Source organism: Erithacus rubecula, assembly GCF_903797595.1.
Source record: "Erithacus rubecula genome assembly, contig: scaffold_88_arrow_ctg1, whole genome shotgun sequence".
Taxonomy (NCBI): Eukaryota; Metazoa; Chordata; class Aves; order Passeriformes; family Muscicapidae; genus Erithacus; species Erithacus rubecula.
The window spans coordinates 731490-754562 of record NW_027635446.1 but is presented as its reverse complement, the minus strand read 5'-3'; the positions used below and the strand labels follow the sequence as shown (position 1 = coordinate 754562).

The 23073-nt window shown below is 60.7% G+C and overlaps 2 protein-coding genes and 1 long non-coding RNA gene across 6 annotated transcripts in view; 1 reads left to right on the top strand and 2 right to left on the bottom strand.

The window, feature by feature from the left end:
• The window catches only part of LOC306816764 (antigen peptide transporter 2-like), a gene marked incomplete at its 3' end in the record, with an annotated part of 43219 nt that extends 21659 nt beyond the window's left edge, over nucleotides 1-21560 (top strand). Inside the window, exons 1-12 of one of the 4 annotated variants that reach the window (XM_079333194.1) lie at nucleotides 14526-14620; nucleotides 14845-15373; nucleotides 15904-16012; nucleotides 16090-16220; nucleotides 16742-16947; nucleotides 17793-17990; nucleotides 18311-18439; nucleotides 18629-18817; nucleotides 18888-19061; nucleotides 19544-19703; nucleotides 20403-20530; nucleotides 21321-21560. In XM_079333194.1, coding sequence (XP_079189320.1) covers nucleotides 14872-15373; nucleotides 15904-16012; nucleotides 16090-16220; nucleotides 16742-16947; nucleotides 17793-17990; nucleotides 18311-18439; nucleotides 18629-18817; nucleotides 18888-19061; nucleotides 19544-19703; nucleotides 20403-20530; nucleotides 21321-21560 — 2166 coding nt within the window. In that variant the 5' untranslated portion in view covers nucleotides 14526-14620; nucleotides 14845-14871. Of the gene's footprint in view, nucleotides 1-14525; nucleotides 14621-14699; nucleotides 14716-14844; nucleotides 15374-15903; nucleotides 16013-16089; nucleotides 16221-16741; nucleotides 16948-17792; nucleotides 17991-18310; nucleotides 18440-18628; nucleotides 18818-18887; nucleotides 19062-19543; nucleotides 19704-20402; nucleotides 20531-21320 lie in introns of those variants that run through there. The other 3 variants (XM_079333193.1, XM_079333195.1, XM_079333196.1) reach the window with 3 other exon arrangements.
• On the bottom strand, nucleotides 2974-4865 carry LOC306816776. The gene is made up of 3 exons (XR_013777781.1): nucleotides 4712-4865; nucleotides 3387-3984; nucleotides 2974-3033 (listed from the first exon to the last, which is right to left on the bottom strand). It is a non-coding gene; the product is annotated as an uncharacterized lncRNA (long non-coding RNA).
• On the bottom strand, nucleotides 6406-14056 carry LOC306816798 (antigen peptide transporter 1-like; the record flags this gene model as incomplete). Its single annotated transcript, XM_079333258.1, has 12 exons — nucleotides 6406-6662; nucleotides 6709-6764; nucleotides 8997-9217; nucleotides 9641-9777; nucleotides 10328-10487; nucleotides 10932-11105; nucleotides 11479-11685; nucleotides 11985-12113; nucleotides 12665-12862; nucleotides 13082-13427; nucleotides 13512-13614; nucleotides 13960-14056. The coding sequence occupies 12 exons, from the start codon at nucleotides 14054-14056 to the stop codon at nucleotides 6406-6408; spliced, it is 2085 nt and encodes a 694-aa protein (XP_079189384.1).
• Nucleotides 21561-23073: the final 1513 nt, after the last annotated feature.

Below are 23073 nucleotides of genomic sequence, written 5' to 3'. Positions count from 1 at the left end.
GGGACCTGGCACCTCTGCTCGGCCTGGCCCTGAGCCTGCCATGGTTTGTGCTTCTCGCAGGTGTCCTGGTGAGCCCGGCGCCTTCTGGCCAGCCCCGATCTAGGATGCAGCGATTTGGAGAGTCCCCAGAGCTGCAGGTGCCAGTGGGACAGGTGAGGTTTGGGGTGTGCCGGGTGCTGGCAAGATGCCCGGGCTGCCGGGGCTTTGGATGTGCAGTGAGATGTGCAGCCCCTGGGAATTGTCCCTGTGGCTGCCCTGGGCTCCTGTCAGCTCCCCAGGCATTGCTGTGTGGGGAGGGAACGGAGAGGAACCAGGACCTCTTGTTCATCTGGGTCCTTTTGTGTCTAAAGTCTGGATTTTGCTTTTGGTGCTGTATTTGTGCAGTTATTTCAACATTTCGTTGTTTTTATTAAACCTATTTTGTGTTTCTTTTTTGTGTCCTGGGAGACTCAATGGTCATTGTGTGGGTAGGAAGGAGAGCTTGGGGTGGAGGAAGACTGAAAGGAATGTGCTTGTAAAACTTGTTTTACTTCTCAATATCCTCTGATTTTTTTGGCAATAACTTCAGTTAATTTTCCCAAATGGAGTCTGTTTTCTCAGTGATCAGTGAGAGACTTCTCCCCATTCTTATCTCAATGCATGAGCCTTTCCTTAGATTTCCTCTCCCTGTTCTGCTTTGCAGAGTATCTGTCATCCAGGCAGGGTCAGATGAAAAGATTGACTCTGTGGCACTATGTGGCCTTGTGGTTTTCCATCTCTTATGACAGTTGTGTGCATCTATAGGGAGGCAAAATAGGGGATCCTGACCCTATAGATCCAAAATATTCCTATTTCCATATGGGTGTGTGTGTCCCATGTGTTCCTGGGAGCAGTGGATCCTTTCAGAGGTGCTGACATCAGCAGGCAGGACTCCCATGGACTCTTCCCAGCATTGATCCAGCTTCCTGCATGGAGCAGCTTTCCCTGCAAGGGCTGAGGCTCAGGGTGTGGCTGGGGTTGAGGAGCCCAGCCCCGAGCCCTGGCCATGCTGTGCTGGGGAAGCCACAGCTCCAGCATGGAGCCCTCCACCGACAGCTCCCAGAGGCAGATCCCCCCATCTCCAGGTTCCCTCAGCTGCCAGCACAGCCTTTCTGTCCAGAATTCCCCTGGAGCTGACCCCACCCTCAACTCTGATATCTGCATGTGTCACCCTTGACTCTGTGAAATCCCTTGGCTGAACAGGAGCTGCAGTGACCCCTCTTGTTGGGGCAGCAGCACCCGGGATCAGGGAGAACGGGCAGGGGGAGCACAGTGGGGTCCTGGGCCATGGCAGCAGCTGGGGCAGTGGGATCTGCAGTCTCTGCAGGTGCCCTGGGAGCCCTGGGCAATGGTGGCACTGGGACAGCAGGGCTGGCCTTGTGGCAGTGCTGGGGTGGTGGCAGTGCCCGGCTCCAGCCCGTTGCTGACCCTGCAGCCCCAGCCTGCTCCGGGCCCCAGGGGAAGATCCCCTGGCAGAGCCCCGGCACAGCCACGGCCACCGTGTCCTGCTGGATCAGCCCAGTGCTGCTGTGCTGAGCTGGCCCAGCCATGGGCTCCCAGGGGCTCTGTGCCCAGCAGGGCTGTGGCTCCAGGCTGGGCTGGCACTGGGACACAGCTCCTGCAGTGCCCCTGGCCCCAGGGATGGCCCCGTCCTGTCCTGCCCTCACCCCAGCGCTGGCCCTGAGCTGGGTTTGACCCTCAGTCTGGGCCCGGTTGGAGCCCAGTTGAGGATCCCTCCTGGAGCAGGAACCCCTCAGGATATGAGGTCCCCACAAGGTCTGGGCACAGCTGCAGCTGTGGCTGCCTGTGAGCTGTGCCAGCAGCTTTTGGTGCAGATGCCATCCCTGCCTGTGGAGCAGCTCTGCTGGGACCCCAGGCCACGCATTGCAGAGAGATTTAGCTGCTCATGGAGCCTCAAGTGCTGGAGCCTTTCCTGATGCTCCAAGAGTTGTGGGCACATCTCTTTGTGGTGGGATAAAGGAGCCCAGGAATCCTGAGGTGCTGGAAGGGATCTGTGACCCAGGGACAGGAGGTGTCTGTGCAGGGACAGAACCCCCAGCCCAGATCAGGGACTGCACCCCCCACACTTAGGTGAGGGGTTGAATTCCCACTGCAAGTCAGGAGTTGAGTGATCTTGAGATCCTGAGATGCCCATGACCATGTAACGTGTGATAGTGATGAGGAGATGGCCACAGGGTCATTGTGGCGTGAGATGACCACAACATGGCCAGGAGATGACCCTGACGTGACATTGCCCACAGAGGTGGAAGCGGTACCGGTGGGACGGGGACAAGCCCGGCACTGTCACCGAGTGGGACCCTCCATCCATGGGCAGGGCCTGGGGCTGGCCCTGGGCATCCTGGTACTGCAGCATGAAGGAGTCAAAGGAGCCCTTGGGGACACTCCACTGCAGCCCCACGGAGCTGGAGCTGATGCTTGAGACCCTCAGCTCCCCCAGTGCTGCCTGCACTGGGAGGGCATCAGACAGAGGGGTCTCAGTTTGGGGTTCCTCATGTTTTTGCTCCTCTGAGGGCAGGGGCAGTTCCTCTGGCTCTTCTGCAGCTGTGAGGGATATGGGATGGTGATGGGTGTGTCCATCTGAACATCCATCCACCTTTTCATCTCCTGGATCATTCATTCCAGGTTCTGTCCACCCATCCATTCAAGAACAGTTCTTTTCATGTATGTTTCCTTATTCTCCCTCATTTGGATCATCCAACCATCTAAACACTGATTTGATACATGAAACCTCCAACAAATTGCACAAATATTCATCATCCATTCACCACTGATCATCATCATTATCATCACCATCCATCATCACCCATCACAGTCACCATCCATCCATCCATCTCAGCTATCACAGAATCTTCTGAACTGGATGGGGCTCACAAGGATCATCAAACCCAACACCTGAGCTTATCCCATCCATGTTTTCCCCACATCCCTCCACTACTCTGTCAGCTTCACCCCATCCATGTCCCCCCATTCTGGCACTGGCTCCTGGTTTCCACTCTCCTCTGCCCCCAGAGAGTGTGTTACAAGACATCCCTGCCACCCCATCCTTCTCATTCCCCTCCCCAGGATGTCACTCCCTCTGTCTCCAGTTATCCACCTCCTTCTCATGATGTCTTTCCACCCATCCTCCCCATCTTCCTTATTCCCCTTTCCCATCCCCTCCATCCCACCCTGGAATGTCCCTTCCCTTTCCTGTCCCACTCCCCCTCCCACACACATCCCTGCATTCCCCTCACCGTGATGTTCCTTTCTCCCCATTGCCCCTGTTCCACCCTCCCCTTGTGCCCCCCATCCCTGAGGCATTTTTTCCCCAGTGCTCCCACTCCCTCCTGGTTCAGTCCCCCCATCACACCCACTGTGGACCCCTGTACCCTCCCCAGGGCCGGGCGTTGGTGCAGGCTGTAGGCCAGGATGGCACGGGCCACCCCTGGCACTGTCTGTTGCCACAGAGTGGGTAGTTGGTGGCCCTAAGGTGGCTCTCGAGATGCTGGAGCAGGGAGCCACTGTGTGTGGACAGCTTGGCCACCAGGTCCTGCAGGGAGGGGATGCCCGGGGACAGTGGGGACACTGGGGACCATGGCGGTGGAGTGGAGCCTGGAAACACTGGGGACTCTGGGGACACTGGTGACACTGAGAAATCTGGTGACACTGATGACCCTGGGAATTCTGGTGCTGCTGGTGACTCTGGGGATTCTGGTGACACTGATGACCTTGAGGGTGCTGGGGGTCCCAGGGACCCTCGAGCTACTGCGGATGCTGGACCCTTGGGGGAGGCTGGTGACCCCAAAGATGTGGGTGACCCTGAGGACAAGTCTGGTGATATGGGTGACACTGGTGATCCTGGGGACTCTGGGGGCCCTCGGGCTGATGGTGCCACTACTGGGGACCCCAGAGAGCCCTGAGGTGGCCCTGGGGGCCCCTCATAGTGGGGCACAGGCAGGATGAGTGCTGTGGAGCAAAGGGGACCCATGTCACCAATCGTGGCAGAGAGTCCCTGGGGGACATCTCTGTCCCAATCCCTATCCCATCCCGGTCCCACCCATGTCCCCATGTCCATCTTACCCCCTGTATCCATGTCCATGCCACCCCTATCCCTGTTCCCCTGGCATCTCTGCTTTCATCCTTGTCCCCACCCCCCAGGCCATGTCATTGGTGTCCCCAACCCCATCCTTGTGCCATCCCATCTCTGTTCAATGCCACACTGTTCCCATGCTGTCACCATCCCCGTGCCATTTCTCACCACTCATCTGGGCTGTCCCCTGAACTGTGACACTGCTCTATCACTGTCCCTTTGCCTCTCATCCCTGTCCCAATGCCCATGCCATCCCCAACCCCACTCTTGTCCCCTTGCTATCCCTGCCCCCCATGGTGACCCCATGTCATCACTGTCCCCATCCTGGTGCCATCCCCGTTCCCACTGCCATCTGTGTGCCACCCTGTCCCTGTCCCTGTGCCACCTGCTGTCCCCACTCCTGTCCTGCCATCCCCACTCCCATTCCTGTCCCTGCTGTGTCCCTAACTCCATCTCAGTGCTGCCTGCCTTGTCCCCAGGTGTCCCCACCTGTGCAGAGGTGCAGGAGCTCAGGCCCTCTCCATCCTCATCTCCATGCCATTCCCACCCTGTCCCTGTTGCCCCACCCCCTCCCTGTCCCAGTGGTGTCCCCAAGTGTCCCACCTGTGCGCAGATGCAGGACCCCGGGTGCCCCCAGGTGTGGCTCCCTCCTGGCTTGGACCAGCAGCTCGAAGGGGCAGCCTGGGGACAGCCCTGTCACTGAGAAGGTGACAGCAGAGCTGGGCAGTTCGTGTGTTGTCATGGCCACAGGGTCATCCTGGGGATGGGGACAGTGTGAGGGGATGGGGGGGAAACCATGGGGACATCAGGGGGACACACTGGGGACACACTGGGGACACCTTAGGAACATGTTGGGAACTCAGGGACACATTGGAAACATGTAGGGGACACAATGAGGACAGAGTGTGATGTCTCATTAGGGACGTGTTGGGGACACCACGGGAAAACATTGGGAGCACGGTGGAGACACCGTAGGGACACTGGGGACACACGGGACACAGGCTGAGGACACCACTGGACAAACTGGGATCACACTGGGGACGTGCTGGGGGGATGCACTGGGCACATGTTTGGGACACACTGAGGGGAGCTTATGGGGGACATGTTTGGGACACATAGGGGATTCCACTGAGAACAGCATGGGGACACGTGGCAATGATTTGGGGACATATTGGGGTCATCCCTTTGTGACCATACGGGTGGCACTGGGGGCTTGCCCCTTCCATGTCCCTGTTGCCCTCTGTCCCTGCCCCATCCTCACGCCCCCACCCCCATGTCCCCTCTGTCCCCACTCACAGGGGGACAAGTGTCACCCGGTGGCCATCAGGAGGAGTGAGGGGCTGGGGCCAGGTGATGCACAGGGATGTCGGGGTGCGGGAGGCCAGCCGTGGTGTCACCCAGGGCACCTCTGAGGGGACAGCGCAGGGACACCATGGGGACATTAGGGGACACCCATGGGATGGGGGACACCACAGTGACACCCTGGGATGGGGAATCTAGGGGGTGGGGACACCCTGGGAACACCCTAGGATGTGCCAGGGACACACTGGGGACACAAGGGAATGGGGGCACTGGGAGGCAACGGAGAGCACTGGGAGTGGCACATAGGGACACTTGGGGACACACTGAGCTGGGGGCGATGGGAGGTGCTGGGAGCACTGGGGGGCGTTGGGACGCACCGATGTCGCAGCGGGTCCCGCCCCAGCCCGGAGCACAGGCGGGGGTGGCACAGTCGGGGCCGCTGGAGCCCGGGAAGCAGCGGCAGCGCCCGCGCTCGCACCGGCCCTGGTCACTGCAGCCGGGGGACACGGGGGGGGGGGCGGGGCAGGGGGCGGGGCCTCGCCCGAGGGGGCGGGGCAGGCACAGCCCCCGCCGGCAGGGGGCGCACAGAGCGGCACCGACCGGCTTGGGGGACACGGGACACGGGCGGGACCCCCAGTGACTCCCCCAGGACTCCTCCAGTGATCCCCCCAATGACCAGCCCAGCGAACCCCAATGACCACCCCAGTGACCCCCAATGACCACCCCAGTGACCCCCAATGACCCTCTAATGACCACCCAGTGACCCCCCCATGATCAACCCAGTGACCACCCAGTGACCCCCCAATGACCACCCCAGTGACCCTCCCAATGACCACTGAGTGACCCCCCCAATGACCCCCAGTGACCCTCCAATGACCACTGAGTGACCCCCCAATGAGCACTGAGTGACCCCCCAATGACCCCCCAGTGTTTCTCTATGTCCCCCCAGTCCTTCACTGTCCCCTTCCGTGTCCCCTCCATGTCACTGCTCTCTGTTACCTGTCCCAGCCTAGATTCTGCCATGTCCCCTCCCTGTCCCTTTGACTCCCCTGCCCCCCGTGTCCCCCTGCCCCCCCCCCGTGCTCTCCTCCTTGCCCGCTGTCACCTGTGCCGGCCTGGGGTCCCCCCGTGTCCCCGCAGTGTCCCCTCAGCGCCCGCGCGTGTCCCTCGAGCTCCCGCAGCCGCCGCAGCACATCGGCCAGCGCTGTCCCGCACGTCTCGGGTGGCTCGGGGGGAGACGTGGCAGGGGACACTGAGGGGGACACTGAGGGGGACACCGAGGGGGACCTGCTCCCTACCCCGCAGCGCCAGTGCCAGCAGGAGGAGCCGCAGTTCCAGAGTCACCGGCATCGTCCTGGGGGAAAACGGGGACATGGGGATTGACCACGGGGAAACACGGGGACAGCCGTGGGGCACCCACGGGGGGACACAGGGACACCTATGGGGACAGCTAGGGCACACAGGCACATATCACGAGGATGTGGGGACACACATGGGGACAATAAATAACATAGGGACAGCTGTGGGGATGTCCAAGCCACGTGGAGGATGTGGAGTCACCCTGGGGTCACACAAAGGACACGCGTGAAGCACAGGGAACACCCATGGGGGGACAGGGACATCTTGGGGACACCCACGGTGACACAGAGGAGAGAGAGAGACATCGGGGGGACACCCAGGGGACATTCCCGGGGACACATGGACACCAGTAGGGGACATGAGAACATCTCTGGGGACACCTGAAGAACATAGGGACACACACCAGGGGGGGCACAGGGAGACCCGTGGCGACATGAGGGACACCTGTGGGAACATTCCTGGAGACAGACAGACACCGCAACCCACAGCACCTCCCAGTAACCCCAGCGACTCTCCAGTAACCACCAGTGACCCCTCCCAGTCCCTCCAAGTACCCCAAGCCCCACAGTTCCCCCAGAGCTGAGAGTGTCGCCTGTTCCCCCCAGTGCACCCCAATTCCTCCAGTCTCCCCCAGTGCCCCCCAGTTCCCCCAGTCCCCCCCATTCCCACAGTCCCTCCAGCTCCCCCCTGTTCCTCCCAGTCCCTCCCAATCCCTTCCAGTCCCTCTCAGTTCTCCCAATCCTCCCCAGTCCCTCCCAGTGCCTCCAATTCCCCCCAGTTTGCCCCAGTTCTCTCCGTGCCCCCCAGTCCTGCCCAGTTCTCCCAAGCCCCGCCCAGTCACATCCCAGTGTCGCCCCTGCGCCCCCCCAGCGACCCCCCAGTCCCTCCCAGTCCCCCCAGAACCTCCGGCCGGTCTCGCTGCGTTCGCGCTCTGGGTCGGGCGGGGCGGCCCGAGGGGGGCGGGGCCGGGGGCGGGGCCTGGGCCACCAGTAACTGACTGAGCCCGGCTCATGAGAGCCCCAGTGCAGCCATCCCAGTGACACCAGTGACACCAGTGACACCAGCACAGCACATCCCAGTGACACCAGTGACACCAGTGACACCAGTAACGCGCCTCAGACTGAGCCCGGCTCATGAGAGCCCCAGTGCAGCCATCCCAGTGACACCAGTGACACCAGTAACACCAGTGACACCAGCACAGCACATCCCAGTGACACCAGTGACACCAGTGACACCAGCACAGCACATCCCAGTGCTCCCAGTGACACCAGTAACACCGACACAGCACATCCCAGTGCTCCCAGTGATACCACTAACACTGGCACAGCACATCCCAGTGCTCCCAGTGACACCACTAACACTGGCACAGCACATCCCAGTGCTCCCAGTAGCACAGGACCTGTCCTACACCTCATCCCAGTCCCACCAGTAACACCAGTAACACAGGACACCTCCTCCCAGCGCACCCAAGAGAACTGCCCAGTTCATCCCAGTGCTCCCAGGAGCACCAGTAACTCCTACCCTCTAGCTCCCAGTAAGCCCAGTAAAATGGCACAGAATGACCCATGGCTACCAGTACCACTAGTATGGCCCATCCCCGTGACACCAGTAACATGGGAAAGCCCATCCCAGTATAGTCGGTCCCAGTGATCCCAGTAACACCAGTAAACCTAACCCTGATGTTCCGAGTGACACCAGTAACATGGCACAGCCCATCCCAGTACTCCCAGTCTATCCAAATGCTCCCAGTAACACCAGCAATGCGGCACAGACTGACCCAGGGCTCCCAGTAACACCAGTATAGCTCATCCCAGTGTCCCAGCACAACCCCTCCCAGTGCTCCCAGTCTGGGCGTGGCCGTGACTCTGCCCCGGCAGCAACAGAAACAGCGGGGGGGGCTCCTGGGACCCCTCAAAAAGCGGGGGGGGTGGGGAGGGGCAGAGTGGGGGGGCACCCCGTGTCCCGATGTCCCCCCCCCCGTGTCCCCCCCGTGCCCACCGCCCCCGCCAAGGAATTTTCTCCATCAACACGATGAGCTCATGGAGGGGGAGGGGCCGCGGGGCCCAGCCGGGGGGGGGGGTCCCGGCCCCTCCCCCTCCCGACGCGTTTATTGCTTGGCTTATCGATTTATTGATACACAGATCTGAATATCGATTGACCCGCTCACTGTCACACCCCCTCCCCCACGGTGTCCCCATTCTCCGCTGCCCCTCACCCCTGTTCTCACTGTCCCTGCCCGGTGTCCCCCTCCCCATCCCCAGTGTCCCCCGCTGTCCCCCACGGGAGGCTCCTGAGCTCCTCAGGGCTCCGCAGCTCCCGCAGCCGCCCCCCCTCCAGCAGGGCCACCCTGGGAGCCTTTTGGGCCAGTGCCAGTCGCCCTGTGACCAGCAGCACCGCCGGCCCCTCCCCCGGGCCGGCACCGCCCGGACGCAGCAGCTCCTGCTCCACCTGCGGGGACACGGGGGACACGGGGGGACACAGCGGGGACACGGGGGGAAGCACAGCCAAGGACCCGGGGAGTGGGGACATGGGGGCCAGGGGATTTGGGGGCCCAGGGCACCCCAGGGGACATGGGGGGCAGCAACCAAAGGGACACAGGGGAACAGAGGGGACCTGGGGCATGTAGGGGACACAAGGATTGGGGACACAAAGGACATGGGGAGTGGGGACCCAGGGGACAAGGAAGGGACCTAGGGGATACCAAAGGGACCCAGGGAATTTGGTGACCTAGGAGACCCTAGGTGACATGAGGGGCAGCAACCAAGGGGACATGGGGACTGGGGACCCAGGGGACACAAGGAGTGAGGACCCAGAGGACAAGGGGACCCGGGGGATGGGGCCATGGGACACAGGGACAAGGCTGTGACCTACCTGCAGTCGGATCACGGGGTCCAGTGCCCGCGTGGGCTCATCCAGCACCAGCACCCGGGGGGTCCTGAGCAGCGCCCGGGCCAGTGCCACCCCCTGGGCCTGTCCCCCTGACAGCTGCATCCCCCGCGGGCCCACCTCTGGGGACAGAGGGGACACCGTGGGGACACCACAGGGACGGTGGGGGGACACCATGTGGACATCACGTGGACATATTGGGGAGCCACACCCACTGTGCACCCGGGGAAAGGGAGGGGACAGAGGGGACACCGTGGGGAATTGAGGGTGGACAGCGAGGGGACAACAGGACACTGTGGTGACAGCATGGGGACACTGAAGGGACACGGTGGAGACAGATTTGGGACACCAAGGGGAGACGCTGGGACATGTTAGGAAGCTACACCCCCTGCACACCCAGCTCTGGGGTGCACAGGGAGAACAGAGACAGGACAGCAAGGGGACAGTGAGGACACAGACAGGACATGGAGGGGATGGCATGGGGACAGTCAGGGAACAGGTGGGGAGACTGTGGGGACAGTGATGTGACATCACGGGAACATCATGGGGTCACAACAGGGACACACTGGGGAGACCAAGGGGACACCTTGGACACATTGCTGGGACACTTGTAAGGCACCTTTGGCACACACTGGGGACACTACAGGGGGACCATGGGGACACTTGCTGTACCTGTGTCGTAGCCACGTGGCAGCTGTTTGGCCCAGGTGTGCACCCCCACCCTCTGTGCTGCTGCCACCACCTGGGTCCCCTCCTTGTGTCCCCAGCCCAGAGTGATGTTGGCGCTGAGGGAGCGAGAGAAGAGGGACGGGCACTGCGGGACACCGGCCACCTGTGGGGACAGGGCACCATGCAGGGACTGAGCAGGGACAAGGACAGGACATGGGGTAGTGACAGGGCCGTGGTGAGGCTGGATGACAAAGGTGTGGCTGTGAAGAAATGCTGGGAACACAAGAGGGACCTGGAGGTGGCAGTGGGGACGTGCTGAGGACACAGGGTGACACGGGGGTCATGGCTGTTGGGACAATGGCTGAGCTGGGGTAGCCATGGTAACCCACTTGTGACAGAGGAGTGGAATTGGGGATCCAGGGGTGGCACTGAGGCACCCACTGGTGACCTCGGGGTGGCAGCAGGGGCACATGAATGACCTGGGGACAGCAGTGGGGACCTGTTGAGGACCAGGGATGGCTGTGAGGAGCTGGGGGGGACAACAAGGTGGCCACAGAGGTTTGGTGACAGGGGTGGATGGTGACGCTGGGTGGCCCGCGGGTGTCACCTGCTGTCGCAGAGCAGGGTCCGAGCGGGGGCTCAGGGGAATCCCGTCCAGCAGCACCGCCCCGCCCGCCAGGGGGCGCAGCCCCAGCGCCGCCGCCGCCAGCGAGCTCTTCCCGCCGCCAGGGGGCGCCAGCACGGCCACCACCTCCCCGGGGCGCAGCGACAGCGACACCCCCTGGCGGAACAGAGATGGCACCGACCCCTCCAGTGACCGCGGGACCCCAGAATCACTTGTCCCCTCATATCTCCACTACCCCCTTGTCCCCGCATGTCCCCAATATCCCCTTGTCCCCCATGTCCCCAATATCCCCTTGTCCCCCCATATCTCCAATATCCCCTTGTCCCTTCATGTCCCCAATATCCCCTTGTCCCCCATATCCCCAGTATCCCCTTGTACCCCTGTCCTATATCCCCCCCCCATGTCCCATGTTTCCCCACATCCTCCCCATGTGTCGCCATGTCCCCAATATCCCCTTGTCCCCCTGTGTCCCATGTTCCCCCACATTCACCATACCCCATGTGTCCCCCTGCCCCTCTGCCACCATCACCTTGAGGACTGGCTCGGGCTGCCCAGGGTATGACATCCAGACATCCTTGAGGCACAGGCCTGGAGTCCATGTGGTCTCCTGGCCCCGGGGGGTGACAGGTGACAGTGGCCCTGCTGGTGCCACAGTCCTGGCCTGCTCCAGCAGCTCCAGGAGTGTCTCAGAGGAGCCAACAGCCTTGGCCAGGAATGGGAGGTACAAGAGCACCATCTGGGGACATGGGGACATTGGGGACACAGGGACATGAGGAGGACACAGGGAGACATGAGGTGACATGGGGCAAGTGCACAGTGGGACATAAGTGACAGAACTTGAGGACATGCAGGGTGCACAACAGGGAGGGGCTGGGGATGCAGGAGATAGGGTTGGGAACGTGGCCAAGAGAGTATGGGGACATCACTGCCAGCATGTGGGGACATGGGGATGTGGTGGGGGGACATGGGACACAGGGAATGGGATTGAGGACAGGAGAGAACACAATGGGGACATGTAGGGGACACTTTCATCACCTCCACAGCCTTGGTGAAGTGTAGCTGGCACATGAGGATGGCCACCAGCTCCCCAGGGGTGACAGACCCTGCAGTTACCAAGTATCCACCCAAGATGAGCACTGCCAGCTTCAGAGCCAGGGCAGGGAACTGGAGACACAGACACAGGCTGTCAGCCCAGCTTCATGTCACTGTGTCACCCAGCCCCAGGCCACCACGACCCCTCCCCCAGGCCACCCATTCTCATACCCCTCTGCCCCAGGCCACCATGTCACCCTCCCCTGGCCACCCATTCTCATACCCCTCTGCCCCAGGCCACCATGTTTCCACATCCCCTGGCCCCACACTGCTACTCCCCATGTCCTGCCACCATGTCCTGTGTCCCCTGGCCCTTTGCTACTTTGTGTTCCCCAGCCCCCGTCACTGTATCTCCTGTCCCTGTATCCCCATGTCTTCATCCCCCTGCCACCATACCCAATGTGACTCCTGCTGCTACATCCCTGTGTCCCCTATTCCAACACCACCACATCCCTGTGTCCCCTATTCCAACACCATCACATCCCTGTCCCCTATTCCACCATCACATTCCCATGTCTCCCAGCCCGCTGCCACCACGTGCCTTGTCCCCAGCCCTGTGCCACCACATGTTCCATTCCCATGCCACTGTTCCTCATCGCCCCGTGTCCCCAGTGTCCCCATACCCCACTGGCCCAGCACCCAGCTGCATAGGCCAGGGCCTCTCTCCTCTCCAGCTGGTGCTGCTGGGCCAGGCGCTGCCGGACCCACGAGGTGACACCGGCCTCGTGCCCAAAGGCTCGGACGGTCCCCACGGCCCCCAGGGACTCCAGGGCCACCGCAGCGGTGCTGGCCTCTGCCACCCGCACCTGCCGGGCCAGGTCCTGGGGACACAGGGACAGGGGGTCACCATGGGGATGGGGGCTGGGGGGACAGGAGAAGGTGACAGTGGGCGTGGGGAAGTGACAACAGGCACAGGAAGGGGACAGGAAGGGTTTGGAGTGAACTCAAGGTGCAGGGAGGTGACAAGGGGCTCAGGGAGGTGACACTGGGGACAGAGAGGTGTCCCCAAGGGCCCCTCACACCCCATGTCCCCTCAGTACCCGCTGGATGGCTCCGACGGCGCGCGGCAGCAGCAGGAAGAGCGGCAGTGCCAAGAGCGTGAGCAGACCGAGCAGAGGGGACAGCCAGGCCACCGTGGCCAGCAGCGACACTGCCCGTGTCACCCCCCACAGCAACGGCACCACCATATCGGCCAGCGCCGCGTGCGCCGCCCTGGCGTCCCCTGTCACCCGCTCGGCCACCGCGCCCGGCGTGTCCCCCAGGAGACCCCCGGGCCCGGGCACGTCCCCGCGCAGCACCGCGGCCACCGCCCGTCGCTGCAGCCGCTCCCGCGCCCGCGTCAGCGCCACCGCTGCGCTGCAGTCACAGGCCAGCTCGGCGATGGCACTGCGGGGACAGCGGGGTCAGGCCGCGGGTCACCGCCGCCTCACCGCCACCTCGGCGTGTCCCCGCGGCTCCGGGGGCACCCACCTGCCCAGCCCCACCAGCACAAGGGGCCACACGGCCGCTGTCGCGTCCTCCTTTGTCACCCGGTCAGTGACGCGGCCCGTGAAGTACGGGGCGGCCACCTCACCTGCGGGGACACAGTGTTTAAGTGGGGGTTCCCCCTAAATTGGGGACTGAAGCCTGAAAACTGGATCCTGGCTCCCAAAACTGTGTGTTGAGTCCCAAAATTGGATCCTGATCGCCCAAATTGTGCGCTCGCTGCCTCTAAATTGGATCCCGATGCACAAATTGGTTTCTGACCTCCCTCAAATCAGATCCTGCCTCCCCCCAAATTGGGTTCTGACCCCGCAAATTGGCCTTGCAACCCCCCATCGTGTCCTGCCCCCCCCACAGTTATGTCCAAACCCTCCAAATCAGATCCCGAAGTCCCTCCAAGGGGTTCTGCCCTCCCCAGGTCGGGGTCCCCTCGTACCGAGGGCAGAAGCCGACATCAGCCCCCCCACCAGCATCCAGCGCCCGCGCTCGGGGGCCAGCAGGGCCAGGAGCCGTCGGATCTGGGGAGAAAACATCGCGGGGCAGGGGGTGCGTCCTGCTCTGGTCCCGGTGAGTCGTGCTGGGTCCTGGTGAGTTCTGCTGGCTCCCGGTTCTTCTGGCGGTTGGTTCCGGAGGGTCCCGGAGGCTCCGTGCGGGCCCCGTTCCTGCTCCCGGTGTGTCCTAGTCCGGACCCTTCATGGCCCTGGTGCCTCTCCGATCGCGCCCGGTCCGCTCCCGGAGGCGCCGCGATTTCCCGGAAAGCCGAAAACGGCGCGCGGGGGGCGGGGCGGAACCGGCGGGAATCCCCTGGAACTGACACGCCCACAGGCCCGGAATAAGCGCCGCTGATTGGTCGGCATGTATGTGACGTCATCGGTTGTCAGGTAGACGGAGCCGGAGCGGGTTGCGGGCCGGAGGGGGCGATGCAGGCGGGGGGCGGGGTCTGGGCGGGGAAATGGGCGTGGTCTGGGCGTGGTGTGTGCGTGGAGAGGGCGGGAGGGGCGGGGCAGAGCGGGACAGGCGGGGACTCGAAAGCGAAATCTTAACGGATCTTTCTGGGAGCTACCGGAGAGCTGAACCGGGAGCAGTGGTGGGCACTGGTGAGTGCCCCGTGTGGACTGGGGAGCTGAGAGGGCTGGACTGGGAAGTGCCTTTTGTGGACTGGGGAGCGCTCCGAGCTGAACTGGGAGCACTGGTGTGGCTCAGGGCACAAGACTGGTAGCACCCTCGTCTAGACTGGGAGCACTGGTGTGGACAGGGGAGCACCCCAGTGCTCATTGGTTTTAACTGGTAAGTTCTCAGCCTGTTGATCCTTCCCACACAGGGAGCACTGGTCTGTACTGGTCCCGCCATGGCGCTGCCACCCGCTGCTCTCCTGCCCGGCCTCCTGCTGGTGGCCGATGCCCTGGCACTGGTGTTACTGGTGCCGCTGGTACCGCCGCTGGCTCCGCTGGGCGTGGCGGGCTTATGGCTCGAAGCCGCCCTTCGCCTGCCCGTCCTGGTCGTGGCCACCTGGCTACTCGGCCCCCGCCGTCCCCCCGGGGCCACCGCGGCCGCCCTGACTGTCGCCGCCACCCCCGCAGCCTTCGGGACCCTGCGCTCCCTCCTGGGCCCGCCCGGGGCCGGCCCGGGGCTCTTGGCGGCCGCCCCGCCCGCCTGGCTCGGGGTCGCCCACGCAGCTGCCGCACTCGCCCAGCTGGCCTGGGCCGCTCCCCCGGTCCCTGGCGGTGTCCCTGAGACCCCCGGCGATGTCCCCAAGGCTCCTGGCACCGTCTGGCGCGCTCTGGCACTGACCTGGGAGGAGCGGAACGTCCTCGGAGCTGCCGTCCTCTGCCTCGTGCTGGCGGCCATTGGTGGGTGACGCCCAAATTTGGGTTCTGCAGCCCCAAATTGGAACGCTGGCCCCTAAAAATTGAGTGTTGAGTGCCTAAATAGGTGATGACCAGCCTAAAATTGGGTGGTGACCTCCATAAACTGGGAGGTGACACCTTCAGCTGGGTGCTGACCCTCCCAAAATTGTGTCCTGACTCTCTAAATTGGGTTCTGACCCTGCAAACTGAAGTGTTGACCCCCAAAATTGGGTGCTGACCCTCAAACTCAGTGTCTGATGCCCAAAAATGAATGTTGACCTCCAAGGCCTTGGGTCCTGATCTCCCATGTTTAGTTTCTGACTCCTAAAATTGGTACTGACCCCCTAAATTTGGCACTAAACCCCCAATATTGGCTCCTGACCCCTCTAATCTGCCCCTTTATATCCCGCCCAAATCGTGTTGTGCCTTCCCAAACTTAGATCCCCACTGCCCAGGTTGGGTGCTCCCCTCACAAGGCAGGGTCCCCGTGTCAGTGGTCACACCCATGGTGACACAGGCTTGGTGACCCCCAGGGGAGACACTGGGACCCTACGTCACCGGGAAGGTGCTGGATGCCATCGGCACTGGGGACGGACTCACCGCCGGAGCTGCTGGCATGGTGGCAGCTGCTGGAGCCACCAGGTGGGTTGCAGCATTCCCTGGGCCTGTCCTCATGTCCCCAACATCCCTGATGTCACCATGTCCCCGTGTCCCCCCAGTGTGCTGTTTTCTGGGTGCCGTGGGTGCTTCTTCCTGCTGCTGAAAGCACGTCTCCGTCAGAGGCTGAGCCTCCGGCTCTTTTCCCACCTGGTGCACCAAGACTTGGATTTCTTCCAGGGAAGGCCAGCAGGTAACAGGGCACGGTCCAGCTGCAGCCCACCTGACCCATTCCACCTGTCCATGCCATCCCAACTATCCTGTCACCAGAGTCCCCATCCTAGCATCCAATCCCAGCCCCCATCCCATGCTGTCCTATCAGTCTGTTATCCCATCCCATCCCATCCCATCCCATCCCATCCCATCCCATCCCATCCCATCCCATCCCATCCCATCCCATCCCATCCCATCCCATCCCATCCCATCCCATCCCATCCCATCCCATCCCATCCCATCTTCCTGGCTTCATTCTACCCCAAAGTTTCATCCTGTCCCAATCCCACTTCCCCATTCTATCCATTATTTCCCATCCCCATTATTCTCCATCCCATTGCATGTCCCCAGCTTCATCCCATCATCCCCATCTCACCATCTCCATTCCCACCATCTCATCTCCACTGTCCCATCCCATTCCACCATCCCACTGGTCCCCATCACATCATTTCCATCCTGTCCCCACCCACCACAATCCCAATCTCTTTTCCCACCCTGCAGCTGAGCTCCTGGCTCGATTTTCCACCGAGGTGCCTCAGGTGTGCTCAGCAGCACCCACTGGAGCCAACCATCTGCTGCGAAGCCTGGGGATGGCCCTGGTGGTTGGGGTGTTCATGGTGGGGCTGGCACCAGGCCTGGCACTGCTGGCACTGCTGGAGGTGCCACTTGAAATCACCACCCACCGTATCCAGAGCGCCCGGAAACGGGTCAGGAATAGGGGAGGGAAAGAGGGGGAGGGGGACACCCAGGTGGGAATGACAGAGTTGGGATGGGGGCCAGGGGAATGGATGGTGGGGATGGAATGTGGTTGATGGAGAGTGGGAAGGAAGATGATGGAGATGGGAATAGTGGGATGAGAGGGGACAGAGATCAAGGGAATGGGATGGTGGGAGTGCTGGTATGGGGAAGGAATGGAATGGTGGAGATGAGAATAGTGGGATGGGATGGGATGGGATGGGATGGGATGGGATGGTGTGACTGTATTTGACCCAGGGACATAGGAGTGGGGATGAGGACAAAGGGAACGGGATGGTGGGAATGCTGACATGAGGATGGAATGGAAGAGAAGGATGGGATAAGGTGGGAAGGTGGGGAAAGGACAGGTGGAGTGGGATGGGATGGGATGGGATGGGATGGGATGGGATGGGATGGGATGGGATGGGATGGGATGGGATGGGATGGGATGAAGTGGGATGGTGGGGAAGGGACAGGTTGGACAGGTGGGGTGGGATGGGATGGAATGGTATGGGATAAAATAGGGAGATGGGTTGGGATGGTGTGACTGGATTTGGCCTGGGGGGATGGGAGTGGGGATGAAGACCAGAGGAATGGGATGCTGGGAATGAGAATGGTAGGAACAGGGATGAGACAGTGGGGATGGGGATGGTGGGATTAGGACTGATAGAATGGGTGGGAGAAGGGTGTGGGACGGTGGGAATGCAAAAGTGGGGATGCAGTGGGTGTGGTGGGATGGGAATGCTGAGGACAGGGCGTAGATGATGGGCCAGGAAGGTGACCTGGGACAGCTGGAGAGCCTCCAATGCTGCCACAGGCACTTCAGCAATCCATGCTGGAAGCATCTGCCCGGACGGCCTCGGGCGTGCAGGAATCCGTCGCCGCCATCGAGACCATCCGGATCTTTTCGGCAGAGGAGGAGGAGGAGGAGCAACACAGCCACAACCTGGCCAAGGAGCTGAGGCTGAAGGAGCAGATAGAGCTGGAGCTGGCATTCTTCACTCTCATCAACAGGGTCAGGGGGAACTGGAAATGGGGATGCCAGGGAATGGAGACACTGGGATCAGGAATGGGAAACCAGCAGCTGAGATGAGGGCACTGAGAGCAGAATGGGAACACCAGGAATGGGGACACCAGAACAGGGGCATTGGGATCAGGAATGGGCGTGCCAGGAATGGGAACGGTGACATTAGAAGCAGAGTGGGGACACTGGGACAAAGGATGGGAACATCAGGGGTGAGATGGGGACCCCAGGACTGGAATGAGGACACCAGGAGCAGAATGGGGACACCAGGAGCAGAATGGGGACACCAGTATCCCTGTTGCCATCCACAGATGCTCCACCTGACCATCCGGGTCCTGGTGCTGTTCCGGAGCCACCAGCAGCTCCATGATGGACACATCACTCCTGGGGTCCTTGTCACCTTCCTGCTGTACCAGGACACAGTTGGCCGTCATGTCCAGGTGATCCCATGGAATCCACATGTCTGTCTGTCCATCCATCCATGTTCCTGCCCATCCCTGTGCCATCCCCTTCCTTCTCCCCAGGTGCTGCTCTATGGTTTCAATGAATTTGTGACCATGGAATCCACATGTCTGTCTATCCATCCATGCTCCTGCCCATCCCCATGCCATCCCCTTCCTTCTCCCCAGGTGCTGCTCTACGGCTTCAACGAATTCCTGACCAATGCAGCTGCTGGACAGAAGATCTGGGAATACCTGGATCAGAAACCCACCAGGGACATCGGGGGGACACGGAAGCCCCCTGAGCTTCAGGGCCACGTCACTTTTCAGAAAGTCTCCTTCACATATCCTGGGAACCCAGAGCACCCTGTGCTGAAGGTGGGTCTGGGGGAACCTGGGGTTTTTCCCAGGGGTGGGAATTCTGGCATCACCTGTCCCCATCCCACAGGATGTGACCTTTGAGGTGCGTCCCAGGGAGGTGACGGCGCTGGCGGGGCCCAATGGCAGCGGGAAGAGCACGGCTGTGGCACTGCTGGGGAGGGTGAGGGATCCTGGCAGGGGGAAGGTGCTGCTGGATGGGATCCCACTGCCAGAGTATGAACACCAGTACCTGCACCGCAAGGTGGGACACTGGGGATGGGGTGGGGACAGTGGGGACACTGAAACAGAGCTGGGAGCAGGGAGGAATGGGTGGGGACATCAGGAGCAGGGATGGGGACACTGGGAAGAGGGATGGGCACAGCAGGAATGGGATGGGGATAACAGGAAATGGGATGGGAGCACTGTGAAATGGAATGGTGATGACAGGGATGGGGACACTGGAAAGGCAGATGGGGACAACAGGAAATGGGATGGGAGCACTGGGAAATGGAATGGTGATGACAGGAATGGGGACACTGGGAAGGCAGATGGGGACACCAGAAATGGGATGGGAGCACTGGGAAATGGAATGGTGATGACAGGGATGGTGACACTGGGAAGAGGGATGGGGACATTGGGAGGAGGGATGGAGACTATGGGGACATCAAGGAGAGATGAGATCATGGAACAAGGATGGGGACACCAAGAGCCTGGACAGCATCACAGGTTTTGGGGCTGGGGCAGGTGGTGCTGGTGGAGCAGGATCCCATCCTGTTTTCTGGAACAATCCGTGAGAACATCGTGCTGGGGCTGGAGCACTGCACAGAGTCAGAGCTGCAGGAGGCTGCCACTGCTGCTGGAGCCATGGACTTCATCCAGGGGCTGGAGCAAGGCTGGGACACTGGTGAGAGCTGGGAGAACACCAGGGGTATCCTGGGGCTTCATCCTGGGGTGTGAGAGCTGCGAGGATGGGGCAGCCCCTGATCCCAAAGATCCTCTGGCAGACATGGGGGAGCATGGTGGGTGTGGTGGGGATCCTTGAGGTCAGATCCCCCTGATCCATGGGTTGCCCCAGAGGTGGGGGAGCGTGGGGGATCCTTGAGCTCAGATCCCCCTGATCCATGGGTTGCCCCCAGAGGTGGGCGAGCGTGGGGTGTCCTTGAGGTCAGATCCCACTGATGCTGTGGGTTGCTCCCAGAGGTGGGAGAGCACAGGGTCTGGGGGGATCCTTGAGGTCAGATCCCACTGATCCCTGGGTTGCTCCCAGAGGTGGGGGAGCGTGGGGGGTCCTTGAGCTCAGATCCCACTGATCCATGGCTTGCTCCCCCAGAGGTGGGGAAGTGTTGGGGGTAGGGGATCCCAGAGTCCCCCCAGAGGTGGGGGGTCCCTGAGCTCAGATCCCCCGATCCATGGGTTCCCTCAGAGGTGGTGGAGCGTGGGGGGTCCTTGAGCTCAGATCCCACTGATCCATGGGTTCCCCCAGAGGTGGGGGAGTGTGGGGGGTCCTTGAGGTCAGATCCCCCTGATCCATGGGTTCCCCCAGAGGTGGGGGAGCGTGGGGGGTCCTTGAGGTCAGATCCCCCTGATCCATGGGTTCCCCCAGAGGTGGGCGAGCGTGGGGGGCGGCTGGCAGCGGGGCAGCGGCGCCGCCTGGCCCTGGCCCGGGCTCTGCTCCGGCGGCCGACCCTGCTCATCCTCGATGAGGCTCTGGATGATGGAGACGAGGGGGCGGTGAGTGGGGTGGGGTGGAGGGGGGTGGGATAGGGGTGCAATTGGTGGAAATGGGGTGGGATGGTATGAGAGTGGAAGGGTGGGATGGGGGCTGGAGGGATGGGGGATAATGGGGTGGAGTAGGAATGATAGGGTGAAGATGGGGGGTTGGATGGGTGGTGTGGCTCAATAAGGTGTAGAAATAGGACAGGATGGTAGGATAGGAATGGGACTGGGAGTGTAGGATGGCAGGAAAGTAGAATGGATGAAGACAGAGAGATGAGATGGATGGGATGGGATGAGATGGATGGGATGGGCTGGGGTGGATGGGTGGGATGGGATGGGATGAGATGGGTTGAGTTGGGTTGTGTTGGGATGGCATGGGATGAGTTGGGTTGGGTTGAGATGGGATGAGTTGGGTTGAGATGGTTTGGGTTGGGCTGGGTTCAGATGGGATGGGATGGATGGGATGAGATGTGTTGGGTTGGGCTGGGTTGAGATTGTTTGGGTTGGGTTGGGCTGGGATGGGATCCATGGGATGGGATGGGATGGGATGTGAGTGCTGGAAAGAAGACAGAGAGATGGAATGTGTTGGGAAGGGTTGGGCTGGTGGGATGGAACAGCGAGATGGGATAGTGTGAACAGGATGAGACAGTGGGCATGGGGATGGGATGGAGAACAGGGAGGTGGGATGGTAAGAAAAGGATGACGGGGTTAGGGTGGGACTGAGGAACGGCACAGTGGGGCGGGATCAGGTGGGACTGTGCAGGGCTGAGTTGGACGGGATGGGATGAGGCTTCTCTGGCCGCAGGCACAGCGCTGGGTGCGCGCCGGGCTGGCACAGACCGTGCTGGTCGTGTCGCACCGCGGGCGCGTTCTGGACGCCGCTGAGCGCCTGGTGGTGCTGGAGCGCGGCGCCGTGGCCGAGAGCGGGACACCGGCCGAGCTGCGGCAGCGCCGCGGCGCCTACGCCCGCCTGCTCCTCGGGGCGGGCAGCGCTGGCACCCCCGGGATGGGCAGCGAGAAGGCGGCTGCACCCGGCAGGGAGTAAAGGGGAATAATCAGCCCCAGTGCCCCCATTCCTGGTGTCACCAGCCAGCTCCTGGTGTCCCCAGTTAGTGTCCTGTGAATCCCTTATCCTCATGCTCTCTGCATCCCAGCTCCCTGTGTCCCCCAGCTCTGCCCATTCCCTGGCTGTGTCCCCTGGATCCTTCCCTGTGTCCCCCATGTGTCCCCCATGCACAGATCATCTGTATCCAAGCCCCACCCTGTGATCCCTGCTCCCCACGTCTCCTCCTGGATGTGGGTGCAGAATGGGAAATAAATCCCAGGGGGTAGATCCAGGTGTGGGTGTCATTGCTGTGCTCACTCCAAGCTCCTGGTGTCCCCAGTCCTTTCCCAGTGTCCCCTCCCTATTCCCATTCCCGTTCCCTATGTCCCCTTTTCTATTCATGCTTCCCAGAGAGGAACTGCTAAGCACTGGAGGAGGAAACTGGGATTTATTGCCCAAACCAGGGTATTATCACACCAGAATTAAAATTATTAATTTTGTATTTAATTGTTTGGAATGACTGTAATTATTGTGTTTAAAACATGGGAAAGCAGGAAGTTAATCTGTTGGGAAGGGAGTGATGGGTGGGAGCAGCAATTTGTGGCTTTGTGCAGGGAGAGGGAAGGGGTTAGACCTGGCACCAGGGATCATTCAGGATGAGAGTAAGAGTTGGTGTCACCCTGTCTCTGTCCCCATCCCATGGACTGGATCTGACTCTATAGAGAGCAAGAACTATTCTGGAATCCCACCAGATCCTGCTGTATCCATTGTGCCCCAATCCTGCTCCTTCAATCCCCCCAATCCTGTTCTGGAATCCCACTCCAATGCCACTCCATCCATCCTGCTCTGGAATCCAGCCCAGATACACTTTAGAATTCTGATCCCAATCTGGAATCATGCCCTGATGTGGAATCCTGCCCTGTATTCCTTCTGGAATCCCACACAGATCCTGCTCTGTACCTGAGATCAAGCAATTGGTTTCTCTGCCTCTTCTCAGGGTCTGCTGAGGAAGACATGGAAAATGTGAACCCCTTCCCTCCAAATTATTATTATAATTTTGAAATTAAGGGATTCTCAGGCAAAAAAAAAAAAAAAAAAAAAAAAAAAAAAAAAAAAAAAATAGGAATAACAATTCTTTACTAGTGTGTATAATAAAGCAAACAGTTTGTTTGTAAAGGCAAGTATCTTTTTTTCCATGCATAAATCAGTGGAATCCTTCCCATTATTTCTTTACCTCTCAGTGCAACCAGAAGACCCACAGCTTGCTTGTAAACACAAATCCATCATTCCTCCCAACTTTTTGCAAATATTAAAATGGATGCTGTGTGTATAATGTCAAAGTAACTTTGCTATAAAAATATAATTTCTATTTCTAAGCATACACAGAGTAGTGAATCTGTTTGTGGGAATTGAACTGCCTGCTTGGTTGGGATAACATCCAATGGATGGATGATGAAATCCCTGCTACAATCAGCACCAAGTAAGGACTAAAGGACTCTTAATCCTAATCCTA